The sequence below is a fragment of the Trachypithecus francoisi genome, unplaced genomic scaffold (genome assembly GCF_009764315.1).
Source record: "Trachypithecus francoisi isolate TF-2019V2 unplaced genomic scaffold, Tfra_2.0 Lachesis_group20, whole genome shotgun sequence".
Classification (NCBI taxonomy): domain Eukaryota; kingdom Metazoa; phylum Chordata; class Mammalia; order Primates; family Cercopithecidae; genus Trachypithecus; species Trachypithecus francoisi.
In genome coordinates this window covers 9475607-9496429 of record NW_022681466.1, presented here as the reverse complement: position 1 = coordinate 9496429, position 20823 = coordinate 9475607, and the positions used below count along the sequence as shown (strand labels likewise).

At 43.4% G+C, this 20823-nt stretch overlaps 1 protein-coding gene and 1 non-coding gene across 11 annotated transcripts in view; both read right to left on the bottom strand.

Moving 5' to 3' along the window:
- TNRC6C (trinucleotide repeat containing adaptor 6C) overlaps window positions 1-20823 on the bottom strand; it is a 156731-nt gene that overhangs the window by 28046 nt on the left and 107862 nt on the right. For 8 of the 10 annotated variants that reach the window (XM_033182348.1, XM_033182345.1, XM_033182347.1 and 5 more), the window contains 7 exons: window positions 19078-19293; window positions 15039-15205; window positions 11468-11548; window positions 9543-9600; window positions 7293-7435; window positions 5015-5164; window positions 2647-2793 (listed from right to left, as the gene is read on the bottom strand). In XM_033182348.1, the coding sequence (XP_033038239.1) occupies window positions 2647-2793; window positions 5015-5164; window positions 7293-7435; window positions 9543-9600; window positions 11468-11548; window positions 15039-15205; window positions 19078-19293 (962 nt within the window). The remainder of the gene's footprint in view (window positions 1-2646; window positions 2794-5014; window positions 5165-7292; window positions 7436-9542; window positions 9601-11467; window positions 11549-15038; window positions 15206-19077; window positions 19294-20823) is intronic. The other 2 variants (XM_033182346.1, XM_033182349.1) reach the window with 2 other exon arrangements.
- Window positions 16349-16455, bottom strand: LOC117068058. The gene has a single exon (XR_004430931.1). It is a non-coding gene; the product is annotated as a U6 spliceosomal RNA (small nuclear RNA).

Here is a 20823-nt window from a genome sequence, read left to right as displayed (position 1 = left end):
TCTCATGTGTGTCTTTTATTTCTCGACCTGCCAATCTGCCTGGGAACAAAGAAAGAGCCTTGTTGCATTGTGGGCTGCCGGCCAGATCCCGCAATAATAATTATATTTGTCTCATGGGTGAAATGTCAAAGGCCATTAAAAAAACGTATGGACATTTTAATATTAGTAGTTAGCAAGTAAAGAATAAGAAAGAAAGGAAAAAGAAAGGAGGGAAGGAAGAAGGAAAGTCTTCAGAGATCTCATCCTCCAAATATTTTAATTATAAATGAACTTTCCAAGGTTCTGTGTCCTTCCTATCAGTACTTCCAGGTAACATGGAAACATGGAAGAAACAGTGAGATGGCACACAGATGCCTTGCCATGTGGGACCTGCTGGTTTGCTCTGTGTGGGTAAGACTAACTGCTTGTTCTGCTACTGCCTCTCAAACTGGGTGCAGCTGTGGCCTAGGTTTGGGCAGTAGGATGTGACTGGAAGTGGTGCGTGCAATTTCAAGGCCACCTGCACAAGAGTGCTGCCTTTTTCCCTGTTACTGGGAAGTGGCTGTGGCAGAGCTGCCCCCAATCCCTGCACTGCTTCTTTCTGCACTGTAACCTGAGAGAGATCAATGTCTACCTAGTTTAAACTACTGTTTTTTGAGGCCTCTTTGTTATAGTGGCTTATCCTATATCCTAATGAATACATTTAACTATTATCTAATAACTTTTATCTTATTACCTGATAATAGTTAAATGTATTAGTTACACTGATAATTGTCCACTATCAACTCAGTGCACAAACCTGGATTTGAACAATTATAGAGTGAGAATTATCCTCACTGCAGTGCCTAGTGCATCCTGCTCTTTTTCGTATGCTAGCATTGCCTTCCCATATGCTATTGTCTGAATGTCTGTGTCCCCCTCCCCCAGAATTCCTATGTTGAAACCTAAACCCTAATTGTGGTGGTATTAAGAGCTGGGGCCTTTGGGAAGTGATCAGGAGACCCCATGAATGGAATCAGCATCCTAATGACAGAGGCCTGAGAAAGCCCATTCGCCCCTTCCACCACACGAAGATGCATAAAAGTTGCCATCTATGAGAAACCGGCCCTCACCAGACACTGAATCGTCTGGCACCTTGATCTTGGACTTCTCAGTCTCCAGAACTGCAAGCAATACATTCATGCTGTTGTAAATGACCCATTCTAAGGTATTTTGTTACAGCAGCCCAAATGGACTAAGACACCATATTCCAACAAACTGAACACATTTAAATTAAATTTTATGAATAACAGAAGATTGATGAATTAACACATTCTCTTTTGGGACAGTTTGAAAATAAGATCCCTCAGAAATCTTAACTATCTTCTTGATATTAGAGGTCTCTTGGGGAAGAAAGCAGTTTTTTTCCCTCTCTGCTAGAAGAATGCGAGAATGTAGTAAATACTTCAAGATGCTACTGTTCTCTCAGGGCAGGCTCCAGTCAACCTTCACATCAGAATTACGTGGGAAGAATTACCAGAGCCCTGAGTTACCCACACAGCAAAGATGTTATCAATACCATCGATCATCAAATACCTTATAAGGGGTAAGAACTAACACTGTAATTAGAAACTGGGTCCAAAGCCTAAAATTGTAAAATGTGCTAAAAATAAACAATATTAACAACAACAATTGATATACATTAGGCCTCAGAGCCATGCAAAACAGCAATATCCTTTTCCTTAATTCGATTTGACCTTTTTTCCTTTCTTTCTTTTTTTGAGAAGGAGTTTCTGTTCTTGTTACCCAGGCTGGAGTGCAATGGCATGATCTTGGCTCACTGCAATCTCCACCTCCTGGGGTCAAGCGATTCTCCTGCCTCAGCCTCCCAAGTAGCTGGGATCATGGGCATGGGCCACCACACCTGGCTAATTTTGTATTTTTAGTAGAGACGGGGTTTCACCAGGTTGGCCAGGCTGGTCTCGAACTCCTGACCTCAGGTGATCCTCCCGCCTCAGCCTCCCAAAGTGCTGCGATTACAGGCGTGAGCCGCCGCGCCCAGCAACCTTTTTTTCTTAACAATCTCTACGGTTCACTTCTAAAAAGGTATCAGAGAAAGAAAAAAAAACCCATCTCTATTGGCAAAAATGATCTAGTGCTGAATATTAAACATAACTGAAAATCTATAATATACATACTATTATATAAGATCACATTTAGTTTCTCATTAAAGCATGATTCAGTCCTTGGCTGCTTCTAAGGGTTTCTTTTACATCCTCAGCAATACTACAGTGTGTCACTTTCCTCTCCCACCAAACTAGGACAGTTCACTGGGTTCATCTGAATAATCTTCTCGAGAAAATCTGGGACAAAAGCACATCGATGGGATTGTGTTGGGCAGGTCCTTCCCCCTCAATATTGCTTCTGACTAGGAAGATGCCAAATGTTAGTTTGGGTGGCTGAGGCATTCCAAGGAGCAAGCTCTGAAAATGTCTCCTGGGTCAGGAGAATCGGTTTACTACTTTAGAGTCTAAAATTAATTTATAGATTGAAAACCAGAAGGCCTTCTCTTAAACATGGATTAACTCAGCTCTCACTTTAAAATAGTGACTTCCAGATAACACAGGACCCCACGAAAAACCGGCATCTCCATCCTGTTGCTTAGTCCTGCTTGGATGTGGGGCTGACCTGAGGGGATAGAAACTGAGGCACTTGAGCACGGAGACTGGGCTGGGAAGAGTTAAGAGGCTGCACTGGTGGCTGTGGCGGCTGCTGCATGGTCCTGGCTTGTGCTGCTCCACTATTGCCAAACATACCCAGATTGCCACTCGGTATCTGTACAGGGACAGAATTCGACATGTTACCAAGGCAGGCATTAAACATTGTTTAGAGGTAGGGTGAAATGATCTATCTTAATACAAAATTGTTTCTACTTCCTACCATTGTCAACTTGTACCCAAGAGAATTTTTTTGAGACAGAGTCTTGCTCTGTCACCCAGACTGGAGTGCAGCACTCTGATCTTGGCTCACTGTAGCCTCTGCCTCCTGGGTTCAAGTGATTCTCCTCCCTCAGCCTCCTGAATAGCTGGGATTACAGATGCCTGCCACTACGCCTGGCTATTTTTTTTTTTTTTAGACGGAGTTTTGCTCTGTCGTCTAGGCTGGAATGCAGTGGTGCGATCTCGGCTCACTGTAACCTCTGCCTCCTGGACTCAAGCAATTCTCTGGCTCGGCCTCCCAAAGTGCTGGGATTATAGGTGTGAGCCACCACGCCCGGCCAGAATTTTTGCATTTTTAGTAGAGATGGGGTTTTGCCATGTTGGCCAGGCTGGTCTCAAACTCCTGACCTCGGGATCCACCCACCTCAGCCTCCCAAAGTGTTAGGATTACAGGCGTGAGCCACCTTGCTCAGCCCCAAGTGAATTTTTAATGAGTGTCGTTTATACAACAAGAAGGCTACCCCATTCAAAGAAACTACCAGCATACAATGTTTCACACACAATAGCAACATGAATACGGTTATTTGAATAATATACATTTCCAAAACGATGTGATAAAAATTAAATAATAATGTGTGGGGATTACTAATCTAAGAGGATAGCAACATTTCTTTTTTTTTTTGAGACGGAGTCTCGCTCTGTTGCCCAGGCTGGAGTGCAGTGGCCGGATCTCAGCTCACTGCAAGCTCTGCCTCCCAGGTTTATGCCATTCTCCTGCCTCAGCCTCCCAAGTAGCTGGGACTACAGGCGTCCGCCACCTCGCCCGGCTAGTTTTTTGTGTTTTTTTAGTAGAGACGGGGTTTCACTGTGTTAGTCAGGATAGTCTCGATCTCCTGACCTCGTGATCCGCCCATCTCGGCCTCCCAAAGTGCTGGGATTACAGGCTTGAGCCACCGTGCCCGGCCAGCAACATTTCAAACAGGAAATATAGTTATTATTTCAATAAACCTTGAAATGGAATGAACTGACAAATTCAGGTAGTTAATTCTGTATTAACTATGATAAAGATATTGTAGCTGTAGTTTTCACTCTGTGTGACAAATAGGTGAGGTAAGGTACTGTACAGCTTCACTTGGGAAGAGCCGCCTGAGAGGCACTGGCAGAGACCCCCTTCTGTGAACCTAACAGCTGTGAACGAACCCCAGTGCACACCCTAGCTGGGCTGCTGACTCGAAACTGGCAGAACAACGGAAATGAGATGTCCCACTGCATCGCCACCATGGGGGCAGTGTCAGGTTGCCAGGATCACACAGTTGGGCGCTGGTGAGTGGAAAGGGCACTACTGGTAACAACACTGGGACAATGGGCACACAGAGGCTGTGTGGCCACCCACATGTCACAGTGCCTTAGAGACATGTCTCCAAGGGGTGTGTGTGTGTGTCAACCTCATCCCTAAGAAAATCAGAGAGAAGGGATGTCCTAGGGATGGGAAAGGATCCTATGTTTTTTGGTACAACACTTCATGTTAACAGTCCATATGAGAAAAGTAAGACGAAGTGGCAAACGACACTCTCAGGTCCTTCCTTTAGTAACTGACTTAGAAAAGTGATCTCCAGCTGTACCCAAAGAGTGTTGAAGTCTGGAAAAAAAATGCCAGTGTGACTCCTGAGAACCACCTTGCAAGAGATGTCATCTTTATTTCTGGGAAAAAGGGGGAGAATGTGGTGCTTTCTCACAGATCAACAGACGTAACGTTTTGGTTGCCAAGAGGAAAGAGGCTGGGCACTACCTGGGCCTCTGGATGGATCTGGCAGCTGAAGACCACTGTGCAACACATCATCACTTCAGCCAGTCCCAAATTAGACCAAGGGTGCTGAACTTAACATGTTTTAGTGAAGTGTAAGAATAAATATAACTAAAGCATTTCCTACTTCAACCCTTGACTCCAGTAAGTCACTTGAAGGGAAATCCTGGTAGTATTTCAACTACCTGTACATTTTCAGTCATATTTTAAAATAGAGGTATTAACTACAAATAAGAAAGTTTATGTCTCAAACACATTTTTTAGAAGGCAGGTAAAACAAAGGCCACGTGTTGCTCGCTCCCAACAGCCTTACCTGTCTAGAAGAATTCAAGTTTTGCATGCCCAGCCCGGAGGCAATCCCACCCAGGGCCTGACTGGGGAGTGCACTGTGTGAAAGGGGGAGCTTCAGGCTTGGGGAAGGCAAGAACGGTGAAGGCGTGGGCTCTTCCACGAGGCCGCCATCCTGATTGGAGAAAGAAAGGGTGAGCTGTGTGCAGTGTCCATCAGCAGACAAAGCACCAAACAGTTTCCCAAGGAAACAGAGGAGGCATGGATGGATAAATAATTAACAGATCAAAAAAGTGTGGATAAGGGAATGGAGAACATGGGCAAAAGCAAGAGGGGAAAAAGAAAAAGAGAAATAGGATTAAGATGCTGTTTTCAGTTTAAAAGTATTTTACAAACACATATATTAGCTGCTACTGTTCTCCTAACTACTGGCTCCTAACAGGTAGGAGCACGGAGGAAGGATGGAGGCACAACCATTTTCAAATAAACAGATTCTTTTTGAGAAGTTATTACCAAAGCTGTAGGTATACATAGGTTGAATTCTGTGACATTTGTTTTTGACCTACAAACACAGCAGTGAGGGTGAGTTATAAAAGTAAGTTAGAAAAGACAGAACCTTATTATTATTATTATTATTTACATCTATTGAGGTCATGCTATGTGCCAGGTCCTTTGCAAATTTACGTCAGCTAACATCACAACCAGTCTGTGCATTATTCCATATTTTAAATGTCAGGGTCCCAATTTAGGGTTGTCAGATTTAGCAAATAAAAATATATGATGCTGAGTTACACTGGAATTTCAGATGAACAGTAATTTTTTAGTATGATTTCAAAAATTATTTATCTGTAATTCCAATTTCACTGGGCATTATGAGTTTGAACTCTGTCCACACTGGCGAGGGGAAGGACGAGGATGTGAGCCTCACCCTGGGCTACCCCACAGCTGCAGCTGAGGCAGATCACGTGCTGGAGGACTCTGAGAGTAAGACCAAGTCCCATCTCTGATATTCTTTGCTTGTGAGCCTTTCCTTTCATTGTTTTTTTTTTTTTTTTTTCCTTTTTTTTCTTTCTTTGAGACGGAGTCTCGCTCTGTCCCCCAGGCTGGAGTGCAGTGGCCGGATCTCAGCTCACTGCAAGCTCCGCCTCCAGGGTTCACGCCATTCTCCTGCCTCAGCCTCCCGGAGTAGCTGGGACTACAGGTGCCCGCTACCTCGCCCGGCTAGTTTTTGTATTTTTTAGTAGAGACGGGGTTTCACCGCGTTAGCCAGGATGGTCTCGATCTCCTGACCTCGTGATCCGCCCGTCTCGGCCTCCCAAAGTGCTGGGATTACAGGCTTGAGCCACCGCGCCCGGCTGTTTTTTTCTTTTGAGACCGAGTATTGCTCTCTTGTCCAGGCTGGAGTGCAATGGCACGATCTCAGCTTACTGCAACTTCCGTCTCCCGGGTTCAAGCAATTCTCCTGCCTCAGCCTCCCAAGTAGCTGGGATCACAGGAGTGTGCCACCATGCTCACTAATTTTTGTACTTTTAGTAGAGATGGGGTTTCACCATGTTGGCCAGTCTGGTCTCGAACTCCTAACCTCAGGTGATCCACCCGCCTCAGCTGGGTTTACAGGAGTGAACCACCACACCCAGCCTCCTTTCACTGTTGATTTTTTTTTTTAAATGTGTCCTTCCTTACTTCAATTTTATTTTCAAGGCTCAATGTTTGCATTGAATTTAGTGTAATGCTTTTCTCCGCTTTGTAGTCACACCAATCTGGAGTGGGGACATCATTACATGACAACACTGGGAACTGAGCTGTGACTGGACTTGCTAAATATTCAGGGAGTTTTCCACGGACGCCTGCTGTGGTCACTCATGTGGCCAACTGACAAGGGGCAGCCAGAGATGGGTGCTCAAGCTCCATCACTTCCAATCCCTTTTCCTGAGGATAAACATGTAACACATCATTTCCAAAGGGGAGATCTGTGTTTTTAAAATGAGATATTTGTGTTTTAAAATGGAAATCTGATGATCCTTGCCCACTGGACAAATTGAAGCAGAAAACCAGCCAAGTTCACACAATAAAAATGGAAAATCTATTTTCAATCCCAGTCTTGTTCATTCTCAGTAACATCACATGAAATACGACATTCCCTTCTTTGAGTTAAACATTCATAATGTTAGAAAAAAATGGACAAAAGTCATTTAAGTATTACCGTCCAGCAAATTTTTAATCTAGCTTGTATTAAGGACACAGTTGAAATGAAAAACTCCTCTTGTTAAAAAAGCAAAAACAAAAACCACCTATATTCATACCTTGTCAAGAAAGGTGGGGCGGTCCATGGAAGACTCTTTGGAGATTGGCGGGCGGCAGCCGAGGGGCTTGGCGGCCATTCCATTATGGTCGGTCACTCCCAGCCCACGCTTGTCCACGTCCACCTTCTTTTCCAGCAGAGCGCCTGGAGCACAACAAACAGAAACAATGCTGTAAACAAAACAAGTGAGTGCTGAGCACAAGACAGGCACCAGCTAAGGCCTCAAGGAGGGACGGAGACCCTCCACCCCTTCAAACACAGGGAAGCCGGGGCAGAGACAGCCCTTGGCTTTGCTAGGGCTGAGCCTGACAAGGGGCTGCCAAGGTTTCACGGTGAGGGGATGGGGGTTGGTCTCGTGCATCCTTCCATGGCTCCTGCACTCTCTGATCTGGCCCTGTCGCTCCTCTGCTCTCTCCGCAGCAACCACACCAGCCATGGCTGGTCCTCAGGGGCTCGGCTTGTCCTCTTCCCTGGGATACACCCCCTCCCCTAGTTTTCTATACAGCTTGCTTTCTCATTTCTGGTGAACTCAATGGTCACTTTCTTGCAGGGGCCTTCCCGATTATTCTGTCTGCAACAGCTCCTCTCCTACTTCATGGCCGTGCCTCTCCATTCACCGAGTCCTGTACCTGCAAGGATTCTTCCAGATGTGGGGGACACAACCTTGTGCAAAACAGACACTGTTTCTATTCTCATGGCTCTGTTGGCTTAATGACTAGTATGTGTTTGGCCCACTCTCCGTCCTGCTCCACAGTTCTAGGGAGTTAGAATTCACCTCTTGCAGCACACGCTGCTCTGTCCCGCCCTGGCAGTTTGCACCACATTTTGTTGCACGTGCACGATTAGACAGTCTGCAGTCTATCCTCATTATTCATGAAATCCGTACTTGTAAAACTGTCCCACTTGCTAAAATTTGTAACCCCCAAATCAATAATTGCAGCACTTCTGTGGTTATTTGTGGACATGTGCAGATTGGCAAAAAAATGTGAGTTGCCCAACATTCATGTTCCCAGTTCAGGTTGAGCCTCAGATCTCAAGCGGTAAAGAAGTGCCCTTTTTGTCGTCCATTTACTGTCATGCTTTTCGTATTTCTGGGCTTTCTGTAGTGATGCTGGTGTTTAAAATGGTCCCCCCATGTGGGGCTGAGGTGCTGTCTTGTGTTTTTAAGCTCAAGAAGGCAGTAAAGCACCTTACGGAGGAAGTATGTGTGTCAAGTAAGTTTCATGCAGGCATGAGTTAAAGCACTGTTGGCCCTGAGTTCAATGATCATGAATCAATGACATGGTACATCCAGAAACAGGAAGAGAAAATTCACTGACCTGTATGTGAGGCTGCTCAAAAGTACTCAAGTAACATCTGGGCATGTGATAGAGCTATGGAAGAGAGGCTAAATTTGTGGATTCACGAGTGTAGTGGACGGCATTGTTATGAGTCTGAAGGCCAAATAAATTTACGGTCACATTATCCAGGGTCAGAAAAATGGTATACCTTTCTTGGTTAATGTTTTGGTATTAACAAATATGGCATATGATTACTTGTGAGAAATATATATCAATATTAAATAAGGTGTCTTGAAACAGAAAAACATATAAAACAAGGTTATATATTGATTGGTTGACAAAAATGTTGTGAGCAAAGGCTCACAGGAACTCAACCCCATGTCTCCTAGGAGCACTGGTTCAGTATTCATTAATTCAGTGTTTGTGGTGACTTTACAGAACATAACCACCAAGAAAATAAGAATCAACTATATTTAAATGTAAATATTTAACATTATTATTACTTTTAAAGCAGCTCCAGAAGAACTAGGGTTGCTCGTTCCTTGACAGAAAATCTTATCTTTCAACAAGAGCTGGTGCTCAACCAGCAAGGTGACGCTTCTGCTGGCCCCTAGGCAAGTCCACTCTGGGGCAAGGCATGAGGAATGCACTCAGTGTGTCCACTGAAGTCCAGTGTGTGGTTCCAGTGTCTCTCAGAGTGTCATTATTACCTCCCTTTAAAACATATGGGAAAATATTGAGAAAAGCCAATATGCTTCAACTATGGTATTGGTGATTCGGCTCCAAAGTCCACTAGTCCCTAGAGACTCACTCTGTGGTTCCAGCCTGTTGTGCGGTTGCTCTTTCACTGTGGCCTGGTCCTGTCTACCCAGGACATATTCAACCATTAAACCATGACTACAACCAAATGCTTCTGGAAAGTAAAACTTCACAGCTGGGTACCTTTTTAAAAAGGATGTTGTATGACTTACTCATGGCCTGATCAAGATTCATATTGTTACTCTTCAAGGCCTCCTCGGCTGGCTCTCTCTGAGTAGGAAAACAGAGTTTTCATTAATGCACATTAATTAACAGAAGGAAAGCTTACAAATAGTTTAATTACTATCAACTTAAAGACATAGTTATTAGGTTTTGGAAGTGGAAATACATTTCTTCACTGTTGAAGTTAGAGACAATGTCTTCTGAATTAAAATACTTGTAATAAGAAAATGTATTGACTTGATTTTCAAAGTAAAGCACGTGTATTTAACACTTTGGAAACAAAATGCAGAGTGACAGTAAAACCCTGTAAGTACTCCTAAACTCATTTTCATTTTTAAAACATGTAACTATTAGTATTATTTTTGTAGAGATAGGTTCTCTCCATGTTGTCCTGGATGGTCTCAAACTCCTGGGCTCAAGTGGTCCTCCTGCCTTGGGCTCCCAAAGTGTCGAGATTACAGGCGTGAGCCACCGTGTCTGGTCCTAAAATCATTCTGTACAACACTGAGTAGCACTGATTCCATAAAGATGCAATCTATGCCAAGACAGCAGGGCCACAGACAAGGACACCTGCCATGAGGACAGGATGCTCTCCTAGGACAGGATTCCTGTCATGGGCCCATCTCCATGCCTCTCTCTAGTCCCAGCAACTATGTCAGTCACTGTCGGAGTGCAGAGCTTCACTTCTCACTTCATCAATTCTAGGCTCTATCATCAACAACTTTTCTCTAAGAAACAGAAAAACAAAACAAGTAGATTCACTTTGATAATTTATGACTGGAACACAGTCATCTCAGGGGATGGTAGAAGCCGCTAGGGTGCCACGATAACTGAGACAGTATTAAATCAGGATACACTGAGGCCATGGTCCACCTCCTGCCCACTCACACAGGCAGAGCCTGGGCCACCGACACAATGCCCTGCCCAGTGTGAGGGATGGGGCTCTTCCTCTACACGGAGGCCGTTCTGGACTCATTGTTAAAAGGCACCTACAGTAATTGAAAGATAAACATTCATTTGAATAAGGATTTTGAAAAAAGGCACATGAAGGGAATACATGGCGAATATGGGCCACATTCCTTGTCATCTGAACTGCCATCCAATCTCAGGAACTGAACAGACTGTGGTATTTTCAGGGGAACGCTCTGCAATATGAATTCTCCCTACATACGACTGGAAACTTAGAAACTAAGTAGGTCTGGTTAGGATACTTTTTCTGGATATGAAACCTTAGTACTTTATACCAAGTTTTCTTTTGTGATCTTTGTCAATATACTCTATACACTAATGAAATTCACTTTTAATTATGAATTAAAAGTAAACATAAAACTGTATAAAACCAATGAAAATTTAAAATCGCACAGCATTTTCTGGCTGGGCGTAGTGACTCATGCCAGTAATCCCAGCACTTTGGGAGGCCGAGGCATGCAGATTGCTTGAGCCCAGGAGCTTGCGACCAGCCTGGCCAACATGGTGAAACCTCGTCTCCACCAAAAATACAAAAATTAGCCGAGCATGGTGGCTCATGCCTGTAGTCCCAGCTACTCGGGAGGCTGAGACAGGAGGATTGCTTGATCACACCACTGCACTCCAGCCTAGGTGCCAGAGCAAGACCTTGTCTCCAAACAAACAAACAAAAAAACAAAACAAAAAAACAGCATTTTCTTTTCTAGGAAAAGGCTCTCACACCCTTTTTGACAGAAATTATGCAGGTCTTTGCTGTAGTTCAAAGCAATGATCCCTAACCCAAACTACCCAGGTAAAAGGGAGATTCAAGAGTTAGATGATGTCAATATCTCATTCCTCAAATAATCTTGGTGCCTTCTGACACACATAGCAAACATGGAGAGGAAACAATCAGGGCATTTCATTTCGGGACGCATGGTAGGTAGCAGTAAAATATGACAGCAGTTACCGGGAAGCCCATGTCTGTGAGTTGTTTGATCAGCCGGCTCATGATCCAGGCCTCATCCTGCTTGCCAGATGTCTTCATGCCCTGGAACAAAGTGTGGGAAAGGGGAAAGTCCATGAGCTATATTTTAATGCATTTCTTCCAGAAATGGGAGACAGCCTAAATTCAGGGTCATTTAAAAGTCACAGGATCTTTTTGTATTAACATTGAATAATGCTGTATTCCAGAAACTAACAATATTTCATGGCTACTCCTATGGAAAGCATCAAGGTACATTTGCAGGTTGGTATATGTGTGCAATTTATGAACTTAAAAAAAGCAAGATAATTATCTCTCTTTCCCAGATAATTTAGTTCATCACAAATATATACTACTTTTACTATCCAGTAATTCTAAGTGCTCCCTTGAACACAACCCTATGTGAAGTTTACTAAAAATTTATACAGTTTTTACCCTTTTCTGAGCTTTATTCTGAAAAATGATAAAATGAGGGGGTTTATTCCAATGAATAAACAGGCAGCAAGAAGAAAGGGAGAAAAAACCTGTTAGTTTTATGAACTATTTGTTACTTATAGCTCACAGGGTAGAGAAAAGGAATAAGGAGGAAAATGTCAGTGAAGGAGAGGATGAGGAAAAAGGTCAGCTACAGAAAGAGCAGTGTCGGGGGGAGGGCATGGCACCACAGAGGAGCCAGGAGGCTTCTTGATAACTTCCCTCTGGCCGGGCGCAGTGGATCACACCTATAATCTCAGCACTTTGGGAGGCCGAGATGGGTGGATCATGAGGTCAGGAGATGGAGACCATCCTGGCTAACACGGTGAAACCCCGTCTTTACTAAAAACACAAAATATTAGCCGGGCGTGGTTGCAGGCACCTGTACTCCCAGCTATTCGGGAGGCTGAGGCAGGAGAATGGCGTGAACCTGGGAGGCAGAGCTTGCAGTGAGCCAAAATCGCACCACTGCGATCCAGCCTGGGCAACAGAGCGAAACTCCATCTCAAAAACAAAACAAAACAAAACAAAACAAAACAAAACAAAACAAAACAAAACATTCCCTCTGAGCCTATAAATGCAAAGGTTCTAATGATGCATTATCATAATATGAAAAAAATCCCCTTCTAAAAATATTCTTCATAGTGTTTTCCACAATTGAGCCTGCCACAGTTACACCATGGAGCACATGGAGCTCTACAAACAGGCTTTCTTTCCTCAAGGAACTAGCTTATTTGGGGGCTATTTTAATCATTACTATGCGGCCAGAGCCAGATCAGCCAATATTTTAATTTACCAATTTGGTATTTTTGGTCCCATCATTAACTGGATTATTTGCCAGCCCAACTGTAAAAAGGATTCTTTCTGATGTCTGTAATCACTTCTACTACTCATGAGCGGAGAGCTCTGATTTTAGTTTCTGGTTTCTGATGATTATTAACTGAATGCTTTTTTAAACTACATTTTTTTGAACATGAATACATTCACACGATTCAAAAGCATAAACGAGGTATAAAGAAAGTTTTCATCTCATGCCGCCCCATCTGCTTAGTTCCTGTTCTCTCCAAGAGGAGACTACTCAAAACGGTTTCTTATTTGCCCTTCCAGAGAATTTAGAACATTCTGTAGAAGCTAATACACTACGTGTGCATGCATGCACACACACAAACACACACACACAGTTTTCTTCCTCCTACCCCACAAAATAGGGTGTGCGCTGTACATGTTTTTCTGCACCTTGCTTTTCATTTAACAATGTACTTTAGTGATCTTTTCCTATCAATACATATATAGAATTTCCTTTTAAATAGTTTTGCGTAATGTAGAAATGACAATTAACTTGTTACTCCACCAATGTACATTTAAACCATTTTTATCTTTTTACTACAAAAATGCTGCAATACAAAACTGTATAAATGCCACAAAGCGAGACTCTTCTTTCTACAGAAAAAATAAAGAATAAAATTAGTTGGGCAGAGTGGCATGCACATGTAGACCCAACTACTCAGAAGGCTGAGGCAGGAGGACAGTTTGAGCCCAGGAGTTCAAGGTTGTTACTCCAGCCTAGGTGACACAGCAAGACTCTGTCCCTAAAAAAAATCTTTTCAATAAAAAAATCAAAATGTTGGCTTTCTGCAGGTCTGAGAGATGAAAAATGGCAGGCGTCTCTGAATGATGTCTGGAACTGCACTGCCTTCCTGTGAGTCTGTGTCTAGGACCATTGGTGCTCCTTCTCTGTGGACCAGCTACTCTTCACATTCTGAGATTTTTTTTTTTTTTTTTTAATCAGTTTCTAGGACTTTATGTATCAGGGAGATCAGCCCTCTCTATGACATGAGTTATAAACATATTTTTCCAGTTCGCTATTTTTCTTTTGACTGTGATTATGGTATTTTCTGTCATGTACAGTTTTTATATTTATCTATTGATGCAAAAGATTTTCCTTTATGGCTTTTAGATTTTGGTCATAGTTAGATAGGCCTCTCTGACTCCAAAATTGTTTTTAATGTTCTTTCACATTTTTATATTTTTAATATTTAAATTTGTGACCTACTTGAAATTCAGTCATGCTGAATGTGGACTGAAATGGGCAGTCATTTAGAAAAAAAAGAGATACATGTGTCTCATGTATCCCACATATATATGAAATGTGTATCTCAATTTTTTCTAGATGATTGCCCATTTGTGTCTTTTTTTTTTTTTTGAGACGGAGTCTCGCTGTGTCGCCCAAGCTGGAGTACAGTGAGGCGTTCTTGGCTCACTGCACCTGTAACCTCTGCCTCCCAGGTTTAAGCAATTCTCTTGCCTCAGCCTCCTGAGTAGCTGGGATTACAGGCGCCCACCACCATGCCCAGCTAAGTTTTGTATTTTTAGTAGAGATGGGGTTTCACCATGTTGGCCAGGTTGGACTCCAACTTCTGACCTCAAGTGATCCACCCACTTTGGCCTCCCAAAGTGCTGCGATTACAGGCGTGAGCCACTGTGCCCTGCCTGCCCATCTATTTTAAGACTTCTTAATCATCTGTCTCAAACTTTTTGGTCTCAGGACCCTATAAAACTCTCTTAGAGACTGAAGATCCCAAAGAACTTTTGTTTATATGATTTGTGTCTTTTGCTATTTACTGTATTAGAAATTAAAACTGAGAAAATTTAAAAATATTTTGTTTAAAAATAATAACAAAGTCATTACATATTAACCTAACATTTTAAAATAAAAAGTAATTAATTTTTCATGAGAAGGGTGGCATTGTTTTGCCTTTTGGCAAATCTCTGTCTGGCTTAAGATAAATGGCTGGATTTTCATGTCTGTTTCTGCACATTCTCTGCTATAAAAAAGATCTCTGGACACCTCTACCCTATACTGGAGAGAGATTTCAAATGAAAAAGACAGTCTTAGTACTGGCATGATAATAGTTGTGACTTTGCTTACTCCCCTGAAAGGGTCTCTGGGACCTCCAAGGGTCCTAAGACTACTTTGAGAACCTCAGGTCTACCTTTTCAGCTAATTAACTGGATACTGAATGTGTTTGAAGTACCTTTGGTTTTCAGGGTATACCATCTTTAAGAATGTTGTACGCATTACCTTTTGAAGTCCTTTTTTGGGGGCGTTCCCCCAGGAGCTGCAGGAAGAGGTGCTTTCTTGGGAAGCAGCATTATTCCACACGTCCCCTTCTTCATCCTCCCACTGGCTGGTACTGAGGTTCATTTCATCCCCACCACTGCCCCAGCCTTCTTGCATAGATTTTGAAGCTAGAAATAGAGCAAACATGAACTTATCAAATTCACGTCCCTAACGCAGATGATGCTTCCACTATAACAAATAATTCAGGGGAGGCGGGACAAATGATGCACTGCAATCTACCTTTTTTTTTTTTTGAGACGGAGTCTTGCTCTGTCGCCGGGGCTGGAGTGCAGTGGCCGGATCTCAGCTCACTGCAAGCTCCGCCTCCCGGGTTTACGCCATTCTCTTGCCTCAGCCTCCAGAGTAGCTGGGACTACAGGCGCCCGCCATCTCGCCCGGCTAATTTTTTGTATTTTTTTAGTAGAGACGGGGTTTCACCCTGTTAGCCAGGATGGTCTCGATCTCCTGACCTTGTGATCCGCCCGTCTCGGCCTCCCAAAGTGCTGGGATTACAGGCTTGAGCCACCGCGCCCGGCCTAGTTTTTTGTATTTTTTAGTAGAGACGGGGTTTCACCGTGTTAGCCAGGATGGTCTCGATCTCCTGACCTCGTGATCCGCCCATCTCGGCCTCCCAAAGTGCTGGGATTACAGGTTTGAGCCACCGCGCCCGGCCGCAATCTACCTTTTTATGCCTTCATTTCTCCCAGATCTCAGAATTGAATTTCTCCTGCTACATATGTAAATAAACATGTATATGTATATAATTTTTCCTTCAAACACCAGCTATTTGTACTCTGTGCTGTTCTAAACTTCCTTAACCAACTATAGATCATTCTGAAACACAAACATGCTAAGAACAAATCCTGGGGCCACCAGGGAAGGTGGCAATCTCTACATGGTATGAACAGGCTACAGAAATGTAGATTCCTAAAATATTTCATTGTCCTGTGTGGTTTTTAAAATTTGTACATTTTTTCTTTTTTTGAAACTGGGTCTTGCTCTGTTGCCCAGACTAGAGTACAGTAGTGCAATCATAGCTCACTGCAACCTTGAACTCCTGGGCTCTAGTGATCCTCCTGCCTCAGCCTCTTGAGTAGCTAGGACTACAGGCATGTGCCACCACATCCAGCAAAATTTTTCTTTTTAATAGAGATGGTGTCTCACTATGTTGCCCAGGCTGGTCTCAAACTCTTGGGCTCAAGTGGTCCTCCTCCTCAGCATCCCAAAGTGTTGGGATTACAGGCATGAGCCATCACAAGTGGCAGGAAAATCTGTACATGGGATGCTTCATAAATCTGTATCTCATCCGTGCATAGGAGCCACGCTAGTCTTCTCTGTATTGCTCCAATTTTAGTACGTGTGCTGCTGAAATGACCACCTCTGTCTGATTCTTAATCACTGCTTGATCCAAACCTGTGAGGATTAAGTCACACAAAGCAGAGCTTCTCAAACCTGCCCACTCATGACAGTCAGCTGGATCACGTGCAGTGTGGCAGGCCTGAGGTCGGGCTCAACAGGCTGCATTTCTAACAAGCCCACAGGAGACGCTTACAGACTAGCAGGATGGAGGCCTTAGGCAGATGGAGCTACAAAGTGACCACTGAGTTTCCACTTCAGATATTGTTTTTCCCTCCTTTCTTAAAATACAAAGTGATTTTCGGTATCAAAATTACCCCAAATTTTCACTTCTTGGAAGAATATGAAGAAGGGCAAAGACTAGGTAACAGTGCAATTAGCTGGGTCTTTAATGAAGATATAACGCTGATAAACATATAGAATAGGCACATAACTGTGCCTCCAAGGAAAAATTCTCAAGATAGAATACACTGCCTCAAAATGGCACACGAATCTAAATACTCAGAAATTCCCCTATCCTTTAGGTTTGTAACAAAAAGTAATACAAATGGAATAAATACTTTGAGCAGAGTGGTGGCTATATGGAACACACTATCGAGCATTAGCAAAAAAACAAAATATAAAAGCAATAAAGTTGCATTTTAATATCTAGGACATCTAATAATGTCCAAAGAAAAGATGAAGCTTCTGGCTGGGTGCGGTGGCTCACGCCTGTAATCCCAGCACTTTGGGAGGCTGAGGCAGTCGGATCACAAGGTCAGGAGATTGAGACCACCCTGGGTATCATGGTGAAACCCCGTCTCTACTAAAAACACAAAAAATTAGCCGGGCGTGGTGGCAGGCGCCTGTAGTCCCAGCTACTCGGGAGGCTGAGGCAGGAGAATGGCATGACCCCAGGAGATGGAGCTTGCAGTGAGCTGAGATCGCGCCACTGCACTCCAGCCCGGGCAACGGAGCCAGACTCCGTCTCAAAAAAAACAAAAACAAAAAGAAAAACAGAACCAAAAAAGACGAAGCTCCTGCAGTTATGTGAACCATTTTTTTTTTTTTTTTTTTTTGAGATGGAGTCTCTGTCTTCCAGGCTAGAGTGCAGTGGCCTGATCTTGCCTCACTGCAACCTCCGCCTCCCGGGTTCAAGCGATTCTCCTGCCTCAGCCTCCTGAGTAGCTGGGATTAGAGGTGCCCGTCACCATGTCCAGCTAAGTTTTGTATTTTTAGTAGACGGGGTTTCACCTTGTTGGCCAGGCTGGTTTCGAACTCCTGACCTCAGGTGATCCACCCACCTCGGCCTCCCAAAGTGCTGAGATTACAGGCATGAGCCACCATGCCCAGCCAGAATTAATTTTAATATCAGATTTAAATCAGTAATCTTATATTCATGTTAATATTACAATTATCACATTGCAAAACACCCATATAAGAATTCCACGTGGTATACACATAATCTGGACATTTATAAGGATATTTATTACCTGCAAATTTGCTACACTTTCAGAAAATGGGAGGAAAATGCACAATTTTTTTATTTTTTCAAGTTGTTTAGGGATAAATAACTTGAAAACAAACATGGCGAGTTCCACCCAAAGTGGAATTCTGTTGACAAGATGAAAGCAGGGCAAGACGGCAAGATACGTTAGACTGCTGTGAGGTAAAACATATTTTCAAAAACTAATCTTAGGAAGATGACATGCTTTATCTATCTTGCTCAGTGAAATAGCAGGTTTAAATTACTTAATGTGGCAGGTACAAGAATACTGCTGAAGTAGTGTGGGCATTACCAGGAGAATCAAACATAATATGCTCGTTGCTTTGATTCTTGCATTTATTTGTATTATTATAAAAGGAAGGCATGGACATCTCTTTTTTTTTTTTTGAGACGGAGTCTCGCTCTGCCCCCAGGCTGGAGTGCAGTGGCACGATCTCGGCTCACTGCAAGCTCCGCCTCCCGGGTTCACGCCATTCTCCTGCCTCAGCCTCCCGAGTAGCTGGGACTACAGGCGCCCGCCGCTACGCCCGGCTAATTTTTTTGTATTTTTAGTAGAGATGGGGTTTCACCGTGTTAGCCAGGATGGTCTCTATCTCCTGACCTCGTGATCCGCCCACCTCGGCCTCCCAAAGTGCTGGGATTACAGGCGTGAGCCACTGCGCCCGGCCTGGACATCTCTTAAAAGCACCTTTGTGTTCACGTACCAGGCATGACAAATATTTTATAATCTTGGCTTCTTTTCTTAAGAGATGGGGTCTTGCTCTATTGCCCAGGCTGGATGCAGTGGTACAATCATGACTCACTACAGTCTTAACCTCCCGGGCTCAAGCAATCCTCCTACCAGAGCCTCCCGAGTAGCTGGGATTACAGGCGTGTGCCACCATGCCCGGCTAATTTTTCCATTTTTTTTGTAGTGACAAGGTCTCACTATGCTACCCAGGCTGGTCTCGAACTCCTGGGCTCAAGAGATCCTCCTGCCCTGGCCTCCCAAAGTGCTGGGATTATAGGTGTGAGGCACTGTGCTTGGCTAAGATTCTTGGTTTGTAGTACAAGTGTAAATATCATGAGGAAAGTATCCTAAAACTCTACTTTTTAAAATTCAATACTTTGAGTCATTTCTAAATTGCCAGATCAGGGCAAGCACGATGCTAGGCTTACCTGGTTTGCACAGGGCTGAGGCAGCACCAGGTGCGCCAGCTCTTCCAAATGCCACTGGCGGCTCAGTAGGGTGATCTCCCCACCCGCTACCACTGCTGGGTGGCTTCCCCCATGCTGCTGTGCCATTATCCACCAGGGGAGAAGGGGAGGATGGTTCTCCCCAAGAGTTCTCAGTCTTTGAGTGAACATGAGGCATTTCTCCCCAGCCTGATGAAACTGAAAAAGGTTCCAAGGGGTAGAGAAAATAATGAAAGTGCATCAGAGAGAAGTAAAAATATAATTCAGTTTTCAATTTCAAAATAATTTCAAGATAATCTATCCTTAGAATAGCCTTTAGTAGAAAACTTAAAGGAGGCAAATGTATTACATGTAATCCGATTTGTGTAGCTTTGTATTTTAAAATTTTTATTTATTTATTTTTGTTTAGAGACGGTGACTCACTGTGTTGCCCAGGCTGGCCTCAACTCCTGGGCTCACTCAAACCTCCTGAGTAGCTGGGACTACTGGAGCGTGTCACTGCACATGGCTTGTTTAGCTTCTTAAAACTGGTCAGATGCCATGGCTCATGCCTGCAATTCCAGCACTTTGGGAGGTAGGTGGATTACTTGAGGTCAGGAGTTTAAGACCAGCCTGGCCACATGGTGAAACCCAGTCACTACTAAAAATACAAAAATTTAGCTGGGTGTGGTGGCACACACTTGTAATGCCAGCTACTGGGGAGGCTGAGGCAGGAGAATCTCTTGAACCCAGGAACCAAGTAGTAAAGTTTTGCGAAGTCCTAAGTTATACTTTGGCAACCCAGGAAGCAGAGGTTGCAGTGAGCCAAGATTGTGCCACTGCACTCTAGCCTGGGCGACAGAGCGAGAATCTGTCTCAAAAAATGAAAAAATAAAAAATTGCCATTTTCTAACTCCTGACCTCTACCCATTTACAACTTTAAAAGTCCATTAAACATTAAAGCCTATTCAATTGTCAGCATTTGCAACACAGCAGGGTTTAGAAGAATAGTTTAAAACTATGGTTAAATAGCTTGTTTACTTATTGTATTATAAGTAATGACATAAAAGAAATCATTCTAAGAAAAATTTGTGAGTTGCAAATATATACTGAAATATTATTCTTGTTTATCTTTTGACCATCATAGACACAGATCACCTTATCTGGGCAAAGAAATGAGAAGATGGAAGATTAAACACATAAAGGTGAAGTCATAACTGGAAAATACAGACGGTTCTCACGGTACCACCCACAAGCTGAGGGAGATCTGAGGTTTCTGTCTTAGAAGGCAGAAGAGAGCTGAATTACGGATCAGAGTAGTTCCTATAGGTACTCTGGGAGGGTTTTTCAGGAACCCTTTCATTCCTCTGCCAAGTCCTGTTGCAACAGCATCCTCAGGGATTGGTCCCTTGTGGAAACAGGTTAGAGACGCATATAGAAGCCTGTGGCATCACAGGTGACCCTTGACAACATGGGTGTGAACTTTAGGGATCCACTTACACACAAATTTTCTTCCACCTCCATCACCTCAGAGATAGCAAGACCAAGGGCCCCCTTCCTCCTCAGCCTCTTCCTCAACATGGTGATGATGAGGATGAAGACCTTTATGATGATCTACTTCCACCTAGTGAATAGTAAATATACTTTCTCTTCCTTACAATTAAAAAAAAAAAAAAGTGTATATATATATATATATATATATGTATTTTTTTTTTTTTTTTTTTTTTTGGAGACAGAGTCTTGCTCTGT